Source organism: Heterodontus francisci, chromosome 8 (genome assembly GCF_036365525.1).
Source record: "Heterodontus francisci isolate sHetFra1 chromosome 8, sHetFra1.hap1, whole genome shotgun sequence".
Lineage (NCBI taxonomy): Eukaryota > Metazoa > Chordata > Chondrichthyes > Heterodontiformes > Heterodontidae > Heterodontus > Heterodontus francisci.
This window is the reverse complement of record NC_090378.1, coordinates 98,732,502-98,751,345: the sequence shown is the minus strand read 5'-3', so window position 1 is coordinate 98,751,345 and position 18,844 is coordinate 98,732,502. Positions and strand designations below refer to the sequence as shown.

Here is an 18,844-nt window from a genome sequence, read left to right as displayed (position 1 = left end):
CTGTGATTTGTTTCTAATTGAACCACTCGTCCTTTTAAAAGAATGTGTCTTTGATGAATTGTTAAAACACAGAAACGGTGCATATTCTTCCAGAGCTGGTCAGGTCTGCAATATAACCAGTGAAAACCCATTAGTTGGGCTTGTGCTCACCAGGATATTTGCAGTGAATAGCAGCGAAATTATTATTGACTAGTGACATCTTACTGGCGTGTAGAGACTTTGTGCTTTAGAGCTTTTGTCCCACAGAAATTGTTACATTAAGGAAATAATAAGGTTTCTATTTGAACCTTATTTCAAAATTCCCATTTAAAATACTCTCTTCCCCCAAAAAATTCTCTACCACTGGATGGTAATGGCAATGATTAAAGTCTGGCAAAGTGAAGGCAGATAATAGAGCAGAGGGATAGACAAAGCTTTCTCACCGACTTCTCTTAACACACTGCTGCCTTTCATTTAAACTATGAACAAAATTATTCTAAATTCTACTCTCTTAATGTTGGTGTATCCACTAAATTGAGCCAGTAAACAGAGCAGGGATAGGCACCAACATGTTGCACCATGGACATTTTGACAAAATTATTGACTCAGCTATCAACATGGGGGCAATTAATCTGTATATAAATTGTATAGCCAATCTAATGCCATCAAAGCACTGTCTGATTTAAAACACATTTCTCCCTATAAATAAAGTAGCCAAGCATACAAACATCAATGGAGAACAGCATAACTGTATTAGCTGGCTAAAAAGCAAAATAGTATGCAATGCCAATGCAAATTACTTTTGTTGACAGAATAAAGCTAGATACCCCATGTCACAGGGTGAAAGATGGACTTTAATCTGATGACCTCTGTGGATTCACAGTGTCAGGAAAGCAACTTCATCCAATAAACCATGAAACTCAAGGAGAGGTTGTTTGTGGTTATTGAGGTGAGGCAGTAGAAAAATCAGCTGTAGGAAGACAGACCATTTCTCACACTGCTGTTGTCATAAGACAATTTAACCCATGATGGTCAATGTTTGTGCAACTTCTCCACCTGCTTGTAATATATGCCTGAAGACAAGGCAGCCAACAAAAGGGCTGTGATCCCGAAATCAGGAGAATTTTATAGGATGGAGCGGATAGTACTTCAGAAGAATTGTGTAAAACAGAAAATCAGAGGGGGAGAAGAAGGGACAGAGAGATTAACTGTAGGTAGCCAAGACTAGTTTATTCATCTTGACAGGCTGTTAACTAGGTCCAGGATTCTAAAATACAGAAACAACGGAATCTCTCATGGACAAAATGTCATTTTCTCACCAAAGCTTGTGTGACAAAATTAGATGATCGCAATTACAAATAAAGTACTCCCTTCAGTTCATCCAATAAAGCAATTCTCTTAAATTCACTTATGTCTATATCTTGGTCTATCACTTTTGATTCTGATTCAGCTATAACAAAATAATTATGAACAAAAAGCTTTTCTGGAAAAAGTTGAGCTGTTGTTACTACATATGTTATTCAGTTACAAAATGTTTAGTCACTATCTGTAATATTATATTCCAGACTAATCAATTTATATCCAAATCAAATCTCTTACCTGTTAGCAAAGGTGCACTTTTAACATAATGTAATTATATGATACAGACAACTTTCAAATGACATTGCCACCCAGGTTATCTGTCCTCAAACTGGATAGTTTTTTAGTTTTAGAGATACAGCACTGAAACAGGCCTTTCGGCCCACCGAGTCTGTGCCGACCATCAACCACCCATTTTATACTAATCCTACACTAATTCCATATTCCTACCACATCCCCACCTGTCCCTATATTTCCCTACCACCTATCTATACTAGGGGCAATTGCTAATGGCCAATTTACCTATCAACCTGCAAGTCTTTGGCATGTGGGAGGAAACCGGAGCACCCGGTGGAAACCCACGCAGACACAGGGAGAACTTGCAAACTCCACACAGACAGTACCCAGAATTGAACCCGGGTCGCTGGAGCTGTGAGGCTGCAGTACTAACCACTGCGCCACTGTGCCGCCCTAAATAGTAAATGATGAGTATTGCAGTTTGTGATCTTTGGCATAGTTGTAAAACTTTTCCTTTAATCCACTTCGCAGCAAAAAAGATCAGTTAATGACTATTTCTAACATGGTCATTGAAATATAATAAATTTTTATTTTTGCCTTTCCTGACAATTTTTAAAACTGCAAATGCAGCATGGATTTTGTTAAGAAATCATAGACAGTTCATCACAGATCATTAAGGTTTACTAAAGCTAAATGTTACATTGTTTTTACTAACTATTGTATATGGGTCAGCAGCATCCTGTTTTGCTAATGTCATTTAGCCTCATTATGCCACGCTCTTGTATTCCTGAGGAACTTACAATGCTGACTTCTGGAGATTCTTTTTTTTTTCTCCCCTCAATACAGGTTTGGGAGCAATGTGATTCCAAATGGTTAGCAGCAGAATTACAGCATTTATGTAGAGGTCAAAGTCCAGCAACTTTCAAAATGTCACTGCATCTGTGTCCCTAGTGAAAGTAATGCGTAGAAATCGAGACATTCCCTAAGTGTTTGCCACTTTAAAATGAGTTTACATAACACAAGCCTTTAAACTTGTGTTTTAAAATAACCTAGATGCTAGGTTATGTGAAAACACAAGTTTAAAGGCTTGGAGCAGGGGTGTCCAACCTTTTCACATACCAAGCCACATTACAATTTTTGTCTTACATCGGGGGCTGGTGAGACAATTTCAGAAAGATAAAGGCATTAAAACCTTATCTTACTATTAATCAAAGCAACAACAAATGTGCATTTTTGTGAGTAAGCTTTAAATAAGAAGACTAATTTATTGACTTAATTTCTCGTCACTATGTTGGATACAGATTTAGTGAGATACCTGGAATTTCTTTTGCTTGCACAAGGAGTAAGTGTCTGACCCATACTTATTGTAATGGTGCGGAATATTCCAGATAGATGTCCATCTGTCAGGAGTGATCTTGATCGCTCTCTCTCCACTCTCTCTCTCTCTGTCCCCTTTCTCTCTTTCCCCTGTCTCTTCCCCCACCCCCATCCTCTCTCTCTGCCCCAGTCCCACTCTGTCCCCACTCTCTCTCTCACTCTCTTTGTTCCCTGTGCAACATATATATTTCAATCTCTACTTTTCTTCTAATTTGATGGTAGTCGCTCCAAAGTGTACTTTTTAAATTAAAAGTAAAGATTGTGCAGCCACTAGGTGGTGCTGCTGCACTTATTTATGATACAGAGTAGCGGCATTTAGGAACACAGGAATTGCTTGGTGAAAAAAGATTAAGCTCCATGTTGTTCGCCTTCTACCATCCTTGTAGTTGTAGGTTACAATAATGGAATTGTTGACTAATGTAGCGATCAATCCCTATCAATTAGCCTCCACCAGACCTAAATATGACATGGGGAAAACCCCAGTGGTGGACAGCTTGTAGTAAAGATGTACCTTTCCTCGTTTAAGTACTTTCACATTTGAATGTCGTTCCAATGATTATTAAATATTAATTCCTCACACCTAAATATTAAACGGCTCTTGTTCTGTTATGGGGTGGGCAGTGGGGGAGGAGAAAAAACATTTCCAGAAAAGACAGATATTCGATTTGAAAATATCCTTAGTAATCCAGCATGGTAGCAACAAATTCATTCTGTCACAGCTACTTACACTTAGATGAGTGCCAACCTTTTTAATGCAACTTATTTTTAACATCTATTTTAAAATTAAATATTGATAACTTTCTTTATGGGTTGTCATTGGAATCGGCAGGTTGTACAAGAAAGAAGTTGAGGTGAGAGGGCTTGGAAATGCGCCTGTTACAGGCGCAGACGCTGTGACGCCCCTTTGAAGGGAAGCTCCATCCCCTTCCCCTGGAAAATGCATATTCCCAAGGAATATTGGGGCCAACTAGTTTTCTTTCACTGAGGAAGACTGTCCACTGGGAAAGCAGGCACACTGCAGCTTTAAAGGACCAATGAGCTTCTGTGTGGCAAAGAATAGAGGGTAGTAAATATAATGTTCTCATTGCATTCCCATTACTATTGTTCAGATGCAAAATTCTCTCATTTTATTAAAAACTGGAAGATAGTATTTTGCATCATGCATAGCAGTCATATTAAGAGAATGCAAACTGATCATTCCGGGGTAGCGGGTTGCATCAGCTGAAATAATATCACCGTAAATATGAACTAGTCTGCCATTACAAAAGATTACTTATCAGTGACTTGCACCATCAGTACTGTTGTTTTTTGCAGGCTGAGTTTAATCTCTTCCCCAGTACTGCAGTCACTGAAAAGTTGTCAATACTGTGGAGCACTGGCTGCTGATTTGAACATTGACAATGAAATACGTTGCACATTTTAATTGGACATTATAATGAATTTCATGCTTGCAAGAGAGAAATTCCTAAACACAAAACACTATGGGTAAGAAATTGGACTGCAGCAGTAGCACAGATGGTTTATTGCACAAACTGGGGTTGTATTCCCTGGACTTTAAAAGAGTAAGGAGTGATCTGTTCAACGTTTTCAAGATATTAAGGGGAGCAGATAGGATAGATAGAGAGAAACTATTTCCACTGGTTGGGATTCTAGGACTATGGAGCATAGCCTAAAAATTAGCACTAGATCTTTTAGGAGTGAAATTTAAAAATGCTTCTATACACAAAGGAGTGGTAGGCATTTGAACTCTCTTTCACAAATGATCAATAGTTAATTTTAGAACGGAGGTTGATAGATCTTTGTTAACCAAAGGTATTAAGGGATATGGGGCAAAGGCAGGTATGTGGAGCTCGTTTGCAGCTCAGTCATGATCTCATCAAATGCAAGAACAGGATAGAGGGCTTAAATGGCCTATTCCTGTTCCTATGTTCCTGTTAAACACCCACTATATGCCCTGCCCGGCATTTAGTTCCATTTGAGGTCAATGTAACTGACTATCATGCCGGCTGTGTAACGGGATATATGATACTGTCCAAAATGTGTTTCTACCCCTAGCAGTTTAAGGGAATGAACCAATGTGGCAGATATCCAGGTTTTGCCCTACTCTTGCACATTTTGTCACAGTAGTGTTTTTGAAAGAATTGTAAAAGTGTGACTCCCCAAACCTATGGTTATCATAATAGTGCTTCTCCTGTGTGGTAACATTGATGTGCAAGAAAGTATCTGTGGAAAAAAAGACTGTTCCCTATTCCCAGTCCAAGAGAATAACATGGATCTGAGAATTTCATTTGGGATGGGGTGGGGAGGTGGGTGGTAGGAAAACAGTTTTTAAAACACAAGTTAAGATGAAATCTTAGGCGAGATGTAGCAGAGATATCAGAGCAGATACCGATTCACAGAAGGAAATCTGGCTGTGGTGTTTGTAGTACTGTCGACTTGTAAGATATGACATTATGTCAGTTGTGTTTTTACAGTAGTTCAGGAAGATACTTAAAACAGGAATTCAAACAAAGTAAAATGTATAAAAATGATGCTGGAGAAGTGATTGACCTGGAACAGTTAGAGCATTTGCCTCAATATGCACTGCCGTTGTGTAGAAGACCTGTGCTTAGTAGCTCCAGGTTCCCCAAGAGCAGGTCCCAAACACCTAGCTACTAGATGTGTAACATCTGGGACTTGCTGAAGACCAGCTGGTAGGAATACCTCATTTTGGCTGTCCTCTAATCACAAACAATTCCTGCACATAGCAGAAATGAAAGCTGTCTATAAAAGATCGCAATGTGAAAATGCAGCCCATTTAATCTAAAGTCCTGAGATTCAAATTGTACAAAATTGGAATATTGTGTTGCTGCAGTGTTGGAGGAGGAATGCTCAAGAAGGAATCCATATCCGGCACCAATATTCAGGTACTGTAACTCCCTCGCTGTGATCACACATCTATTGTTTCTCTCCTTCCCTTTTTCCTCTTGGTTTTTTTCCACCAATCTTACTAAATTGCTTGCCTATATTTTAGTCTTCAGTTCCAAAGAAGGGTACCAATTCAAAATGAACTGTTAGTTGGTCTTTTCTCACTACAGATGCCAACTGAGTTGCTGTGTATTTTCAACATTTTCTGTTAATTTGTACAAATCAGTGGCTGTAATGCTTTGCTGCCTGTTGATCCTGATAATAGGTGTATTTTTCTTCTTTGCTATTTTTAGATTAAAATGTAGCTGTCAGTGTAAAGACCTTTTGTCTCACTTAATACACTGTAAGGTTGGTTAAATTATGAAGTTTTGGTTGGGTCAACAGGGAAAGACAAGCACCTCTAGTTGGGGAGTCAGTGATGAGAGGATCGTCAATTTAATATTGTCACTGAGAATGAGGCATGAACTTGGGAAACATGTCTTTACAGAGAGTTGGAATACTTTGCTGCAGGCAATGGCTGAGGTAGAAACCACTGCATTTTTTAAAGGACAGATGGATTAAAAACAATGAAGCAGAGGAATATGCAGAGCTCTGAGAAGAGAGCAGGGCAGTAGAATTGGGTTGGATTGCTCTATCAAAGAGCTGACAGAGACACGATGAGCCAAATAGCCTCTTTTTGCTCTGTAAGCTTCGACACATACCTGTACTTTCTAGCACAGTGAAAATTGGAGCCCTTAAATGCACACCCAAACTGCTCAGAGTTTTCTGCAATTAGGCCACCTACAAGTCTACTCTTGAAAACAAACGTAATTTCCTTAACTTCTCACATCTAGCTAATGAAGGATAATATTCTCAAATATTAAGTGACCAGGACTACAGATGTGATCGAAACATCTGCAACAACAATACAATCTCATTTGATTTATGCTTATTCGAATGGATCTGATTTGTTTATTTACCAATCTTTACTCCAGCTAATCCCTAAGGAAATATTTTTTAGGGATTTATTCATTATAACCCGTAAATCTTTTATCCACTCAGCATGCTACACCATGGAATTGACTGCAACATTTGTTAAACTTACAGGTCTATAGTTTCTGAGTATGGCTGGACCTAATTTTAAGCAGTGTAGTCTATTCGAACAGCATTCACAATCTGTTTATTTACAAAAAGAACATTCTATTTCTCTTATTCACTTCCTGGCTGGATTAAGTAATTAGACTCATAGCTGTAAATAATTGTCTCTTTACTTAAGGTTTTCCGAATATATCAATTTGTTTTAAACATATACTGTACATTTATACACATTCTGGGCTTTCTGTTGAATATCTCTTCAGCACAAACAAAATGGTGCTTGTACCTATGAGAATCTGGATTAAGTAGCCGGTGATAAGTAAACCTTATATATGCCATTGGACTTGGATATCTAAAAGAGCAGGGCACATAGCAAGCTGTCCGATGTATATAGCTCCAGCACACTGAGGGCAGATATCTTCACATAGATGGTAAGGAAACTCTGAGGCTTTGGAACAACAGCTGGTTGGCTCGGCAAATGCTGGAAGGCCATTCCCAGGAAGCTGAGTATGAGAACAGGCATTCACATCTCCAGGGTTTTGATGCATATCATGGCAACAGCGAAAGGATGCTCCACTTCCAATTGGTGAAGTCACCATTTGAGGGAAAGTAATATGTGGCCATGCTGCAGTCAGGAGGATGACAATAATGTACGGCTCCCTATGTTACTTGTGATGACCTTCCAATACCTGTTGTCTGTCTCAAACATATGTTTGTGAGTTGTTCAATAATGAATCATTGACCATCCTCTCTGGAGGGAGAAGGAGATAAATGGGTGTGATGACCTTCCCACTGATAGAGGTTTGGAACCAAGTCAATAATTTTCAATACTTGGCCAGGCAGATAATACAGCACATCAGGGAAATGTTGCCTGCTCAGCTATCATGGTTTATTTTGGCATTTGGAAGAGTAGTCATGTCAATGGGGGCTGGCATTCTTCCCACTTTAACTGATCAAAACAAAAGAACTTGCATTTATATGTCCTCAGGACATCCCAAAGTTCTTTACAGCCAATTAGTTATTTTTAAAATTACAATAGTACTATTAAGACCCTTTGGTCAAAAGCATTTGCTGGTCAGCCATTTTTAGAAAAGAGATCAGCTAAAACTCGTCTCAGTGAGGAGCAAACTTACATCAGGCTGACAAATGAATGGATTTATCTGCAATTATATTGCAAGAATAACAGACAACAGGTGCCAGCCATGGTTCAGTGGCTAGCACTCCCACCTTTTAGTCAGGAGGCTGTGGGGTCAATTTCCACTCCAGAGACTTAAGCACAAAATCTAAGCTGCCACTTCAGTGCAGTACTGAGGGAGTGCTGCACTGTCAGAGGTGCCTTCTTTCAGATGAGCTGTGAAACCAAGGTGCCATCTGCCCCGCTAAGGTGGGCATTAAAGATCCCAATGGCATTATTTCAAAGAAGAGTAGGGGAGATCCCATCGGTGTCCTGATCAATTATCCCTCACACAACACCAAACAAAAAATCTGGTAATTAACCCATTTTTGTTCGTGGGAGTTTGCTGTGCACAAATTGACTGCTGCATTTCCTACATTCAACAATGACTACACTTCAAAAAAGCATTATATTGGTCATAAAGTGCTTTGGGACTTCTTGAGTTCATGAAAGGTGTTGTATATATGAAAATCTTCTGTCGATATGTTTATTGTGCCAGGAGGTAATATATGTTGTAAGGATGGGAATTCCAACTTCTACAAAAATCAGGTCACCATCGTCATTTCTGTTGGAGAGTTGCCTTGATTGGATTGTGCCTCAATCTATCAGTTAAATTCAACAAAAGGTGCATGGGCCTAGAATAGTCCTACAGTGCTGTAATGGAAATTCTTTGACCACTGCCTCATTAGGCATCACCTCCCTTGAGCATGGAGTGGAACTTCAGTGAGTTCACTTCCATCTTGTATTAGTTCAGAAGGCATCAATGCTCACAAACATATATTGTCATTCCTTCATTATGGCTGAGTCAGTTTCCTGGAATTCACCACCTAACATCATTGTGGGAGCACCATCACCAGAAGGGCTGCAATGGTTTAAGGAAAAACCTATCACCACTTTCTCAGGGCAACTCGGGATGAGCAATAAAGGCAGCCTCACCTTTGTGACACACATCCCGGGAGTAGTTTTGTTTTAAAAAAAAAAGTCATTCTCCTAACAGAAAAAATGCTGAACAACTTTTATTTTCTGTTTTGTTTTAGGCATCCAGATGCACATATGCAACAGAGAGCACTATGGCTACCTCCCAGTGCCCCTAAAGGCTCAGCAGTCCTTACAAGAGGAAATTGAAAGTTTTGTCCATGTTCTGATTGAAAGAATGAGTAAGTTTGCTGATCAGGATGGAAAAAAAATTTCTGTATCTGCCATGAGATATTTTCTCACAAATACTATTTCAATCATCCGAGTATTGTGGAACCTTTCAGAAAAAAGAATTGCAAAAACATGGGCAAGGTGTGAAATGCTGCCTTATTATTCAAGAAATAGTTAGAATGCCAAGTTATTTGTTCACCTACTTTCCTTCATTAAATTAAACAGTTTGAAAATTCATGAAGAATTAGTTTTACTTCATGATTGTAAACTGGTTCAGTCGGAATCAATGGTTCGTTAAGTTAAAAACTCAGATTTGTTTCCAGGTTCCCTTTTTTGTGCCGAATCTCATTCCAAGTTCCCACCATCACAATGACAAGTGTTTGACATCGGAGCCTGGAACTATAGAAGCAAAGAAAGGTGTTTAAACTTCTACATTGTGTATCTGAGCATTTGGCTCCAGCTTTGGCCCTGCCTTCAATGCTGTGTAGATTTCCAAGGGAATTTTTGCCTTACTGCCTTAAGTTAGACTCAGCTACTTTCAACCAAACTGTCAAGTTCAAATCATCATTTTGCACCAGCATTCTTGTATAATCAGGTATTTATTTCTGATAAGAACATAAGAAATAGGAGTAATCCATGTGGTCCTTCGGGCCTGCTGATCACCTACCTCAACTCCACTTTCCCACCTGCACACCATGGACCAGCTTTTCAAAGGGCTGTGGAGTTTAGACCCTGTGGGGGTGGAGAAGGGGGCGTAATTTCAAAATCACAGTCCTGGAGGTCATCTCAGGATCCAGACGTCTCCAGGACAGTTTGTAATTTCAAAGTGCTGGCAGGGGGAGGGAACAGGAACCTGCACGCTGCCAATTAACAGCCCCTTAAGCTCCTTGAGGAGCTTATTAAAAGGCCTGTCCGATGCAGAATGGAATTTTTAAACTTTATTTCAGCAAACCTGAGGAGTCTGATGCACATTCGTGCACAGCTGTGTGGTTTGCCGCGAGGCCAGTTGTCTTTGTTTTGAACTGTTTTTAATGGACCTACCTGCACTGGTGCTAGTGCTGGACCTTCAGTTTTCCTGCATGGTCCCTTTCATCCTCATTGATACTGCTGGCCCTGGAAGGAGCTGCCTCCTCCCTTCAGCAAGGCAGCAGCAGCCCCCAATATGGCTGCCATCTGCCTTTGCTGCTGGTGCAAGGCAGACAGCTCCTGCTCCTGGAGGTGCTCGTGCTGAGCTCGCCTTCTGCCCAATTAGGGCATTTACATTTAAAAGTATCATCGCGAGAGTGATGCAGCTGTGACGTGGGGTCAGGACCCAGAATTCATCCAGGCATCGGGTTCCCGACCCTGATTTGAAAATGCGGCCCCATATACCTTCTGAGTGACCAAAAATCTGCCTATTTCAGCCTTAAATGTATTCAACTATGGAGTATCCACAAGCCTCTGCGCTACAGAATTCCAAAATTCACAACCCTCTGAGTGAAGAAATTTCTCCTCATCTCAGTCCTAAATGATCGACCCTTTATTCTGAGGCTGTGCCCTTGTGTTCTAGGTTCCCCAGTCCTTTCAGAATCTTGTATGTTTCAATGGATCACCTCTCATTCTTCTAAACTCCACAGTATAGGTCAAAGTTAAGGGTGGAAGGAGCAGGAGAAGGGGGTTTCAGGCGGCAGATTGCCATCTACAAAAGGAGTTGTAAGTTGTTCTTACTCTCCAAGATGATCCTGGAGTAATTGGGAGATTTAACAGTAGAGAGAGGTGCAGCAATTCTGAACATTGTCGACCCAGATTTGGCAGTGGATGACAACAATGGACATGCATTAAGTGCACTTAATCTTCAGCATTCAGGCTTAATGGTGCGAAGGTGGGAGCTATACCGGAGGAAAATGGGGTTTGAGGGATGGTGGGAACAAGGGTGCTTTCTTACTTAAATGTGTCTCTCCTGTGCTGCAAGCTTCATAGAAAATCTTGTCAAGTGGGAGATGTTACAGATATTCATCTGTGGAACCCAAAATCTACTTGTTCATTCTTGTGAGCAATGAAAATGTAAAAGTTAATAAACTGTCTTTGTGCAGTTCCATCCAGGTATCACTGTACAACTATGAGTTCATGGAACTACAAGAAGAGTGCCTTTTACTGATGGCAACCTGATTCCTCAAACCCCCATCTCCTGCTCCTTCCACCCTCACCTTTGACCTATACTCTCTGGAGTTTAGAAGAATGAGAGGTGATCCACTAAAACATGCATGATTCTGAAGGAACATGACAGGGAAGACACTGAGAGGTTGTTTCCACAGGCTTGTGAATCTGGAACACAGGGGCACAGTCTCAGAATAAGGGGTCAATCATTTCGGACGGAGTTGAGGAGAAATTTTCGCCGGCGCAGACAGGATGGGCTATGTGGCCTCTTTCTGCGCCATAAACTTTCAATGGTTCTATGAAGTTTCTTCACTCTCCATTAGAAATTACAGGGTGCTGTAATAGTACTGTGCCAAAGCAGGAGATCCTGAACCAGGGCCTAGGGTTTGTGCAATATAGTGTGATGTGGGGACCTCATCTTAGACCCACAGTAAGAAAATGAGAATTACAATCCTAACATACAACATTGTGGAAGGACATGTCTATTGTCACTCTATTCTAGCATAGTAGAATTCAAAAGCAGAGAAGTTATGGGATGGAAACTTCTGGTCTCCATATTACAAAAGGGATATCGAAGCACTGGCGAAGGTGCAGAAAAGATTTACAGGATGATACCACTGAGAGGTCATACCTGACTGGAAAGATTGAACAGGCTGGGGCAATTTCTCTAGGTAAGACAAGACTAAGAGGTGACCTGACAGACATCTTTAAAATTATGATGGTTTTTGACAAGGTCAATGCAGAGGACATGTTTTCACTTGTCAGGGAATCCAAAATTGGGGTCATAAATATAAGCTGGTCATTAATCCAATAAGGAACTCGGGAGAAACTCCTTTGTTCAGAGAGTGATTAGAATGCGGAACTTGCTACTACATGGAGTGTTTGAGGCAATTAGCATAAAGGCCGGGTAAGCACATGACGGAGAAAGTAATGGAAAGATATGTTGAGAGGTTGGGTGGGAGGAGACTTGTGTGGAGCATGAACATCAGCACAGACCACTGGGCCATATGGCCTGTTTCTGGGCTGTAAAATCCTAAGTAATTCTAAGTATGTCTTCAAGGTCTAAACCCAAATGTAGATTTGGGAACATAGGATCAGGTGTAGGCCATTCAAAGCCTCGAGCCTGCTGCACCATCCAGTGAGATCATGGCTGATCGTTATATCAACTCCTTTTAGCTGCCTTAGCTACATATCTCTTGACATCCATACCTAACAAAATTTTATGGATCTCAGTCTTGAAAGCTTCAATTGTCCTAGTTCATTTAAAGTAATACTAGTGTTATTGGTCTATAAAACAACCTATATTTATACAGCACCTTTTACATAATGAAGCAATCAAACACGTTGAGCATCAGTTTAAGTTGCAACTTTTGTTAAACATTGCCACTTAGAATCTTTTCTTTTTGTATGAAGGTTGAATTGTAGTTTCTAAGGGTATATTCGCACTACATCTAGAGGGCTGAATTTTAAAAGTCCGCCGCAGACTGCATGTCATGGAGCTGCCGTGATCCTTAGCACAACAGCTCATTTAAATAGCTGGGGTAGGCTGCCCCCTCCCCCAATCACGTGGAAGGGCGGGCCGTCCATCCCCAGCAATGGCATCAGCTGCCTGTGCACAGGCGCTGTTGCCATTTTTAAAGGGCTTTCAGCCCTACCATTAAATTTAAATATTTAAAGATGCAATGAATAAATAAAACATTTTACTTTGCCCCTCTCCCACTCCCCCATAACCATAAAATTAATTACTTGCCCCCAAAACACTTACCTTGTCCACCCCCTAAGTGCATAAACTTTCACTTCAAACCCTTCCCACCATCCCCTGCAGCAAAATGATGTAACTTCGATCCCCTCCCCCCACTGCACTGAGAAACTTACCTCCTTCCCCGCTCCCCAAGAGTGTTCCGCCTCATTTCCTCGGACGGGGATCCAAAGGCACGGAGTGCCGGCCAGCGGCGGGAAGATCACAGTGGGATGGAAGGTGGTGGTGTAGGTATGATTAATTCATTAATTTTAATTGATTTAAATATGTTAATGGGGGTCCCGTTGCCAAGTGGCAGGAGGGCCGCCACAAGGCCTCGCCATCACTGGCAATATCGGGCAGGGCCCTCCCAGCGTGGGGGTGCGTGGTGGCCTTCTCCAGGAGGCATCTTCAGGCCCCCCCCCCCTCCCCGCCACTAACCTCAACATCGGGAGGTCTGTAAAATCCAGCCCATAGTGTGGGTGTTAAGTGATCTGGCTTCACACCAACTATGCGCTTATGGTATAAATGCAGCCTGGTTCTGAATGTACGGCACACGATGGTGAAAGTTAACATCATAGTCTATGACATGTGAAACAAAATAGTGAAGATAATGTTGGGAGATGTAGATCAGAATCTGTGAAAACAACACTACTGGCTTTTCAACACCTGTTTTAAAGATCTTACTGCAAGCTGCTTCCACAGGTACTATTTACTGTTGTAGAAAAATGTGGATGCTTTTGAACGATTGCTCACAAAGACTAAAAGCACTTTGCAGCAATGCACAACTGTGCAGTCTAACTGGCCTAGTAAACAGTAACTTATGTTCCGGCATATGGACGTGGTCAGAAAAATAATTGTTGTAAGCATATCTATTCCTTCCACATACAAATCGCACCTTAGTCATGCGTTAGTTTTTTGAAAAATAACTGATGTAGATTTGAATTTTCAGATTGTATGAGGCTGAAAAGGGATGAAAAATATGGAAACGGTTTAACTTGCCCAGGTGTCCAGTGGACTACAAGTTCATTAACCTTGAGGGGTGGGTAGAAGGTTGGAAGTTGCACTAATGATGACAAATGGGTCGGCTCACCTGCTGGTAAGATGGTGAGGAGAAACATGTCCATAATATTCAGTGAACTGATATAAAAGGATCAGTGAGCAAAACAGCTGTAAATTCATGAAGTCTCGACACTGACAACCCTTCAGGCATTCTGACATTTATGAATGATGAGAGAAACAGAAAGCAAGCAGTGGACTTGACTTGTATGGGCTGGCATCTAAAAAAAAATTGAGCGCAATTCACCAGCAATTCAGTATTAGTCTACGAATGAAGATTATGCTGCTCTGTGATCATTTTTAGATCCACAACAAGGCTACATGAATCATTCAGTATATTTCCATTTGATTCACATTATCGGACAGTGACATTCAGAGCGCTTCTAACTCAGCAAAACAGGGCAGCAGTGACCTCAAAAACAGGGAGCGCTATCAGAGCTAATTCCATATCTACCCTTAACCAGTTGTTCATACATGTGCATTTTCACCAGTGGTCACTGTGCACAGCAAGCCTGGACCCTATCACTTTTCCACTCTGTAGCTTGGATCTGCTGAGGCCAATTAAAGAATCACATTAATCATATCAATTCTAGCACTCACAGCCACAGTGGCTAAAGATTGGATTGGCACTTGAAATAAAATTGCAGGGCTCTGGGGATTGGGGGGGTGGGGAGGTGGTGGGGAGTGGGATTGACTAGATTGCTCCGCGGAGAGCCAGAATGGACTCGATAGGCCTAATGGCCTCCAGCTTTGCGGTAAATGACTCTATGGTCAATTCGGTAGAAGCCAGGGATCAAACCCGGGGGCATCTTGATCTGAATGGCACAGTACCACCAGATACCTTTTACTCACTGACTTACCAACGTTACAATTTATTGAGGAACCTTTGACCCTTTGCTGTTAGCTTGGCCATTAGGAACCCTGAAGGAATTTGCTCAGGGCTGTAAATGTTTTTTTAGTTTAGAGATACAGCACTGAAACAGGCCCTTCGGCCCACCGAGTCTGTGCCGATCATCAACCACCCATTTATACTAATCCTGCACTAATCCCATATTCCTACCACATCCCCACTTGTCCCTATATATTTCCCTACCACCTACCTATACTAAGGGCAATTTATAATGGCCAATTAACCTATCAACCTGCAATTCTTTGGCATGTGGGAGGAAACCGGAGCACCCGGAGGAAACCCACGCAGACACAGGGAGAACTTGCAAACTCCGCACAGGCAATACCCAGAATCGAGACGAAATGGAGACGAAGATTTAGCAACAAGTTTACTTTTCATCTCTGCCTTAGAGGGTGTAAATAAAAAATGTAGAAAACTCATAATATAACACCAGAGAAGCTCATAGTTCACATTTATAGCGCTTTTATTACATCTTTGTGATTCCTGCTGATTAATGAATGGCAGCGTTTAAAGTGCTAAATGTATCCTTGCTTTCACACCCTGTTTCCTCAAGGCTGGATTTGATTTTTTCCATACCAAATTTCTCTGTTCCTCTCTTACCTTGAAGACATTGACACCTTGTTTGGGCATGGATCCTTGGGTTTCCCTCTGGTGCCTTGTTCAAGTGGCTAGTATTCTTGTGTGAGCTTTCACACTGGGTTTCGATAGGCTATTTGACCCTTAGCAGAAACGTACTTCGTCATGGCTGGGGGTGGGGGAGGGCAGTGATTGGCAATAAAGTGCACTGGTATACATTTGCATCTTCCTATTTGTGACCTATTCAACTGGGCACATGAGGGGGAACTGGGAATGTTTCTGTGGAATAAGTACCATGCTGACATTGTAAAGGTTGTGGATTTTTATTGCAAGCAAAATGTGACAAATATGAAATTATCAAGCTGTCCAGTTCGCTTCAAGCTTTTCCTGATCAGCTGACAGTGCAGGACATTAACTACTTAATTCTGCCAAATTTTCATTTCAAAATTTACCCATGCAAAATTTTAATTTGGATAGGAAGCCCATTTTTGATTAGGAGGCGTCCTTCCCTGTTGGGTGGAAGTCTAGAGGGAAGGAGGAGACTTGTCGCAGCCTTAGTGGTACTGGGCTCAATGCCATTCCCATTGGCTTGGGTGAAACAAGACACTATTGATCTCCTTAGGACTGGCTATATCGCGTGGCATTGGAAGGTTGTAGAAAACCAACACAAACATATCTACTCACACCCATCACAAACAGCCACAGTACAGTCTATATTTATTACCATTTGAAGTTGGATTTTTTTGTGCAAAAAAAGCAAGTGCAAATTTAGTGAATTGCATAGAATTTACTGCCCAGAAACAGGCCATTCTACCCAACTGATATGCCAATGTTTATGCTGCACGTGTGCCTCCTCGTCACCTTCATCTAATCCTATCTGCATATCTTGCTACTCTTTCCTCCCTCATGTACTTATTTAGCTTCCCCTTAAATGTATCTATACTAGTTATCTCAACTCCTCCTTGTGGTAGAAAGTTCCACCTTCTAACAACACATTAAGTTAAGAAGTTTCTCCTGAATTCCCTACTACATTTATTAGTGACTATCTTATATTTATGGCCCTTAGTTTTGGACTTCCCCATAAGTGGAAAGAAGTGGAATTATCAGCTAGTTTAAGTTAAGCAGCTTTGAATGAAGAGTGTAGATGGCAAACATTCAACTGCATGGAAGTGAAGTTGCTAATTACTTTTATTTCAAGTGTTTCTATCTCTTTATTCCTACTTTGGTAGATGCAATTCACTCCCTTTCTCAGTGGAATACTGCAAGATTCCCAGATAAGCCACAAAGAACATTTCAACAAATTGTCCCCAATTTAAGCGGAAGTGTTTTTATCAGTTTCTCCCCATAATGTTGAGGGAATTGCCCCACAAGCATGAAAAGCATACATGCCAACCTAATATACATGAATATTCTGATGAATTACTTCAAAAACATTGACAACACCAAAAGAAAACGTGAAAGCAGCTCTGAATCAGACCTGTGATCAAAGTTACTATTTCAAGGCAAGTGCATAATTGAAATTCCTTTTTATTCCATTGGGTTTCGATGCATATGACAGGCAAAAAGTAATAATTACTTTGGGAGTGCAGTGGGACACAAGTTTGTTATTTTTTTGAAGAGGGAAGTGAGCTCTGATAATGCAACATTTACCTGTGGATTTTTTGACGATTTGTTTTAAGTACATTTTCCAGTCCCCCATCAGCTTTTTAAAATGATTCTGCGTCTTATGTTTTTTTAGGACAGTAAGCCCCTCCCCCATTCTCCCTGCAGGATATAATGTTGGTGAATACAAAAGGAGAGACCACAGCAAGGCCCCACATACAGAAAATGAAGGAATGACCAGTTAACCTGTCTTTGGTGGCAAGAATTGAGGATTGTAGCTGATTTTCTGTCAGCTAGTGCAAACAGGGGCTTGTAATATGGACATCTGCACAAAATGCAGCAGACTGGCATTTATGCAACCCATAGGGAGATGTGAAGTAGAAATAAAAAGTATTAGTAATAATGCAGGAACAGAAGGAAAAACACCTCTCCTCAACACCCCCCCCCAACATGAATTGATTAATATTGATCTGCACACAACAGCGACTGCAGACGAATACCCCTAAAGAGTATGCCATGAAAGTCTACATACCATCAACAGAATGTAGGAAACCTGGCAGACAGTTTGTGCACAACAAGGTCCTGCAAACAGCAATGAGATCATGACCAGATCATCTGTTTTGCTTTGTGATGTCATCTGACACCCTTTCCCACCTTATATACAGTCATTAGAATTGTTTTAGAAAGAGGTGGTGCTTATATTATAGTCGTCAGTCTTTGAGCATGAACATGTCCTGGGTCATCAGCACAATATTCATTTTCAGTTGATGTCTGTGCTGACAGCAGCTGGCAACACAAACAGAATGAAATCACCCTATGATATTTTGTATCTATCATAGAAATACAAGATGCACTGTGATACCAAGGCATGATTTCAACCTGATTCATATCATATTTCTAAATCAATTAAGTGTGTTTGTGACACAATCTAAACTAGATTGAATAGCTGACATGCTGTCATTTCCAAATATCCATTATCCATTGTAGTATATCCAAGTTATATGATTGACTCAAACTTGCAGTGAAATAAATCCCAATTCCATCAATTGTTCAAATCATATGTTGCAATGTCATATCTGGCCAAGTCTCCTGATTCAGTTACAGCATGTCCATCTGTCCATTATTATTGCCCAAGGTGTTCCCATTGACAAAAAGATGGGGTAAACTGTCAACCAAGATAAATAATAAATGTATATATATATTATGCGCTGATAAAACTGCATCCCAGGGTTAAGATAGCTTTGATAAATAACTCATTCATCATTTCAATTCATCTGCCCTCTACCACGCTGCAGTTCCTCTTATGTTCAGCTCATTTCCTGAGTTATATCTTCCATGAACTGCCAGTTATATTCAGTTTCAATCAAGTCATAAAGAATCACCAATCATTTCAAAAGGATGTGCTAATTTGATTTGGTAATATTGCCATTATATAAACCACAGTTAAATGCGCACTTTGTTAATTGTACCTTTGTTTTCCAGTTGACCATCCTCCCATGGAGCCTTCCATACATGTTTCTGTACCTCCCAAACACCCAGACAAGATGGGATTTGATGAGGTGAGGGAAAG

The 18,844-nt window shown here is 40.8% G+C and overlaps 1 protein-coding gene across 1 annotated transcript in view; it reads left to right on the top strand.

Annotated features, from left to right (window-relative positions):
* Window positions 1-18,844, top strand: part of LOC137373055 (procollagen galactosyltransferase 2-like) — a 245,203-nt gene that overhangs the window by 190,551 nt on the left and 35,808 nt on the right. Inside the window, exons 6-7 of the mRNA XM_068037824.1 lie at window positions 9,145-9,264; window positions 18,757-18,833. Coding sequence (XP_067893925.1) covers window positions 9,145-9,264; window positions 18,757-18,833 — 197 coding nt within the window. The remainder of the gene's footprint in view (window positions 1-9,144; window positions 9,265-18,756; window positions 18,834-18,844) is intronic.